Source organism: Echinops telfairi, unplaced genomic scaffold (assembly GCF_000313985.2).
Source record: "Echinops telfairi isolate 266 unplaced genomic scaffold, ASM31398v2 ScPeMD7_7469;HRSCAF=8507_0, whole genome shotgun sequence".
Taxonomy (NCBI): domain Eukaryota; kingdom Metazoa; phylum Chordata; class Mammalia; order Afrosoricida; family Tenrecidae; genus Echinops; species Echinops telfairi.
In genome coordinates this window covers 95,681,165-95,684,528 of record NW_022111372.1, presented here as the reverse complement: position 1 = coordinate 95,684,528, position 3,364 = coordinate 95,681,165, and the positions used below count along the sequence as shown (strand labels likewise).

Here is a 3,364-nt window from a genome sequence, read left to right as displayed (position 1 = left end):
CTGTAGGTTAGCAATCGATTGCAACCCATTTGTATCATGTGGGGACCATCTCCTGGGAGTGATAGGAATGTAGTGAGTGACAGTTGAGCAAAAGGGTGATGTGGCTTGATTGCCTTTAAAAAGGCCCTTTGGCTGCTGTGTGGAAAATGGACTTTGGGGGTTAGGAGGAAGAGTGGAATCCGGAAAATTATTTCAAGAGACTAGAAGGGCTTTGAAATAATTCCGATGAGAAATGTTGACAACTGGAATCAGGGTAGTAGTCCCGTAGGTAGGGAGATGTGGTTGAATTCTTGGTAGATTTTGAAGGTAGAACCAACAGGACTTGCTCATTTAACTAGGGAACCCTTCATATACAACCTCAAGGTGGCTCCTCCATCTTCAATGGGGGAGGGGGCTGAGTCAAAGGAGTGGCTCCCAGGGACACTGCTAAGTGGGAGAGTGATTAGGTGTTGCTGGACGCAGGAGTCTAAAACTCTGATGTGTGTTCATCAGCAGTAGGCTCGGCTATCTGTCACTGAGTGGGCAGGGATTCACTCTACTGTCTCCCTTCCCGTGCCTAGCTTCCATGGAGCTAGTTATTTTTGGGGTCCCTGTTTGTCCAGATGGGTGTGTCTGTAACCCCCAGGTTATGTTGATGACACCCTAAACAGTCCTGAATATTTGTTGTTTGTATATGCTACAAGGCAGGGGGCAGCATAATCTGGGGTGTCAGCCCACAGACCCAGGTCAGCCACTTACTCCTGTTTACACACAACACTGTGGGGTCATACCTGGGCCCACAGGAAATGTACACACATACATACACACACACACACACACCTTGGCCCCAGGTTAGGCATTTCAGGAGAGCCTGGGAAAGGCCAGACTGGTCTCACAAACACCCTGGGAGTTGGGGGGCTGGGGGTGAAAGGGGGTAGTAGGAAGGAGGAGGAGAGGACCTGGTCTGCTCTGGAATCAGCAGGCTTTACCTTGTTGGTGCTGTTCTGTGGTGAGAGATGGATTATAAATTTGGCCAACCAGAGCGCTCCTGGTTTCAGAACCCAGGATTGCCCTGGTCCCAAGATTCTGCGTAAGCCTCACCAAGATGAAGCTGCCAGGCCAGGAGGAGTTTGAAGCCTCCACTGCTTCTGAAAATGCCCCTGCAGAGCAACTAGATAATGGCACTGGCTCGGAGGGCCCCCCAGATACAGGCAGCAGGGAACTAGCGGTCCCCAAGAACCCTCTGCTCTTCATTCAGCTGAATGAACTGCTGGGCTGGCCCCAGGCTCTGGAGTGGAGGGAGACAGGCAGGTGAGTGGGACGCAGGCCAGTTTTATGGGTGGGGTTCTTCTCTTTGCCCAGCAGGGCCTCCTTCATCATCCCCAGCTCCTCTTGTGGGCTCCCTACACACACACACACACACACACACACACACACACACGCGCGCGCGTGCGCAGTCTCCCCATGTTTTCTTGTTTCGAAGCCTCATCTCTCATGACACCAGCCTTCTCTGCAGTCTAGTTTTGAGTTTCCCAAAACCCAAGATGAGGGCTGACTACCTACTGGGCCCAAGACTCCCCCATTGCCTTACCTCTCTGGCTCCCCCGGGACCCCTTTCCTGGGCCTGGGAGTGATGGCTCAATAGATTCTGCCCACCCCCTCTCCCCACAGGTGGATGCTGTTTGAGGAGAAACTAGAGGTGGGTGCAGGCCGGTGGAGCACCCCCCATGTGCCCACCCTGGCACTGCCCAGCCTCCAGAAACTCCGCAGCTTGCTGGCTGAGGGCCTTGTACTGCTGGACTGCCCAGCCCAGAGCCTCCTGGAGCTTGTAGGTACGAAGGAAGCCTTTGCAGGAAGAACCTGGGTAGGCATGTCGATCCTGCGGTCTTGGAATCTTCCAGCGCCCACCCTATTCCACTCTTTGGATTGTCCATCTCTGTCACAGGGTTGAGATGACAAAGCTGAGTGGAGGAGGAAGTTCACTGGTCCCTGCATTCCCTGGGACACCCAAAAGGAAGGGGGCTTGGGGCAGAGGGGCAGAGGGGATTGTGTGGACCCTCAGGAAGAAAGCTGAGCTGCACCTCTGTTCCCCAGAGCAGGTGACCAGAGTCGAGTCACTGAGTCCAGAGCTGAGAGGGCAGCTACAGGCTTTGCTGCTGCAGAGACCCCAGCACCATATCAAGACCACAGGCATCCAGCGCTGGCGAGGTAAGAGACCCCTTTTGGGGGTGGGTGGGGGCCCAGAGCTCCAGTGGCCCTGCTTCGCTCAGCCCTCAGCCCAGGACTCGTGGGCAAGGGAAAGCCAGGAATAATGGTGGTGGGAGAAGGATGGAGGGGCTGGAATCCCAGCAGTCGTGGTTCAGGCAAGGGACATATGTGGCCAGGCACTGTGCCGGGCACTTTCCACCCGAATCTCAATTAGCCTTTAAAACCACCCAGGATGGGAGTCCTACTCTCGTGTCCATTTCATTGAGAAGAAAACTGAGGTCCGACCAGGCAGAGGAAGGGTGTATCCAAGGCCACACAGCTTCTCCAAGGCAGACTTGGATTAGAAGCCCCGGCGGGTCCACCTCCGAAGCCTGGGCCTGCATTCACTGCTGCCTAATTCTGTCTTACAGGGTCTCCCCACCCAAAGGAGGCTTCTCACGACGAAGAAGCCCCCCTGAAGGAACAGGTTTGTGTCTCACCCTTGGGTACAGCCAGGAAGAGGGGTCAGGGGTCAACAGAGGCTCACCCTCCACTTGATCCCTCACTCACCAAGGTCCTGCTAAGGTCGCCCTCCCCAAATAATCTCTCATCTTTTGTGTCCCCCACCCAGCGTCAGAACCCCCTGAGACAGAAGCTGCCTCCGGAGGCCGAGGCAGGGGCTGTGCTGGCCGGAGAGCTGGGTTTTCTGGGGCAGCCACTGGGGGCCTTTGTGCGCCTGCGGGACCCAGTGGTGCTGGGGCCCCTTACGGAGGTGCCCCTCCCCAGCAGGTGAGGCTGTGGAGTGGAGGGTCAGGGTCCTGGTAGCCAGAAGAAAGGGCTTCATAGGGGAGGGGCTGAGAGCCTCTGGATCTGGTTGTCTGAGGGGGGTGCGGGGTGGTCCTCAGGGGTCTGTGGAAAGGGCCGGGGACCTGAGCTGAAGAGCAGGGGTGCACACAGGGGAGCACCCACCTGAGCCTGGCGCTCAGGATGGCCTTGTGGGGAAGTCGTATCTGACCCTCTCTGGAGCCCTGTTCCCTCCTCAGGTTTTTCTGCCTCCTGCTCGGCCCCCCAATGCTGGGAAGGGGCTACCACGAGATGGGCCGTGCGGCTGCAGTCCTCCTCAGTGACCCGGTGAGCTGGGGCAGGCAGACGCACGTGTGTGTGTGTGTGTGTGTGTGTGTGTGTGTGTGTGTGTGTG

At 56.7% G+C, this 3,364-nt stretch overlaps 1 protein-coding gene across 4 annotated transcripts in view; it reads left to right on the top strand.

Annotated features, from left to right (window-relative positions):
• The first annotated feature begins 1,047 nt into the window (after window positions 1–1,047).
• Window positions 1,048–3,364, top strand: part of SLC4A9 (solute carrier family 4 member 9) — a 15,436-nt gene continuing 13,119 nt past the window's right edge. For all 4 annotated transcript variants that reach the window (XM_045284901.1, XM_045284902.1, XM_045284899.1 and 1 more), the window contains exons 1-6: window positions 1,048–1,290; window positions 1,651–1,811; window positions 2,074–2,187; window positions 2,598–2,653; window positions 2,798–2,955; window positions 3,210–3,297. In XM_045284901.1, the coding sequence (XP_045140836.1) occupies window positions 1,085–1,290; window positions 1,651–1,811; window positions 2,074–2,187; window positions 2,598–2,653; window positions 2,798–2,955; window positions 3,210–3,297 (783 nt within the window). In that variant the 5' untranslated portion in view covers window positions 1,048–1,084. The remainder of the gene's footprint in view (window positions 1,291–1,650; window positions 1,812–2,073; window positions 2,188–2,597; window positions 2,654–2,797; window positions 2,956–3,209; window positions 3,298–3,364) is intronic.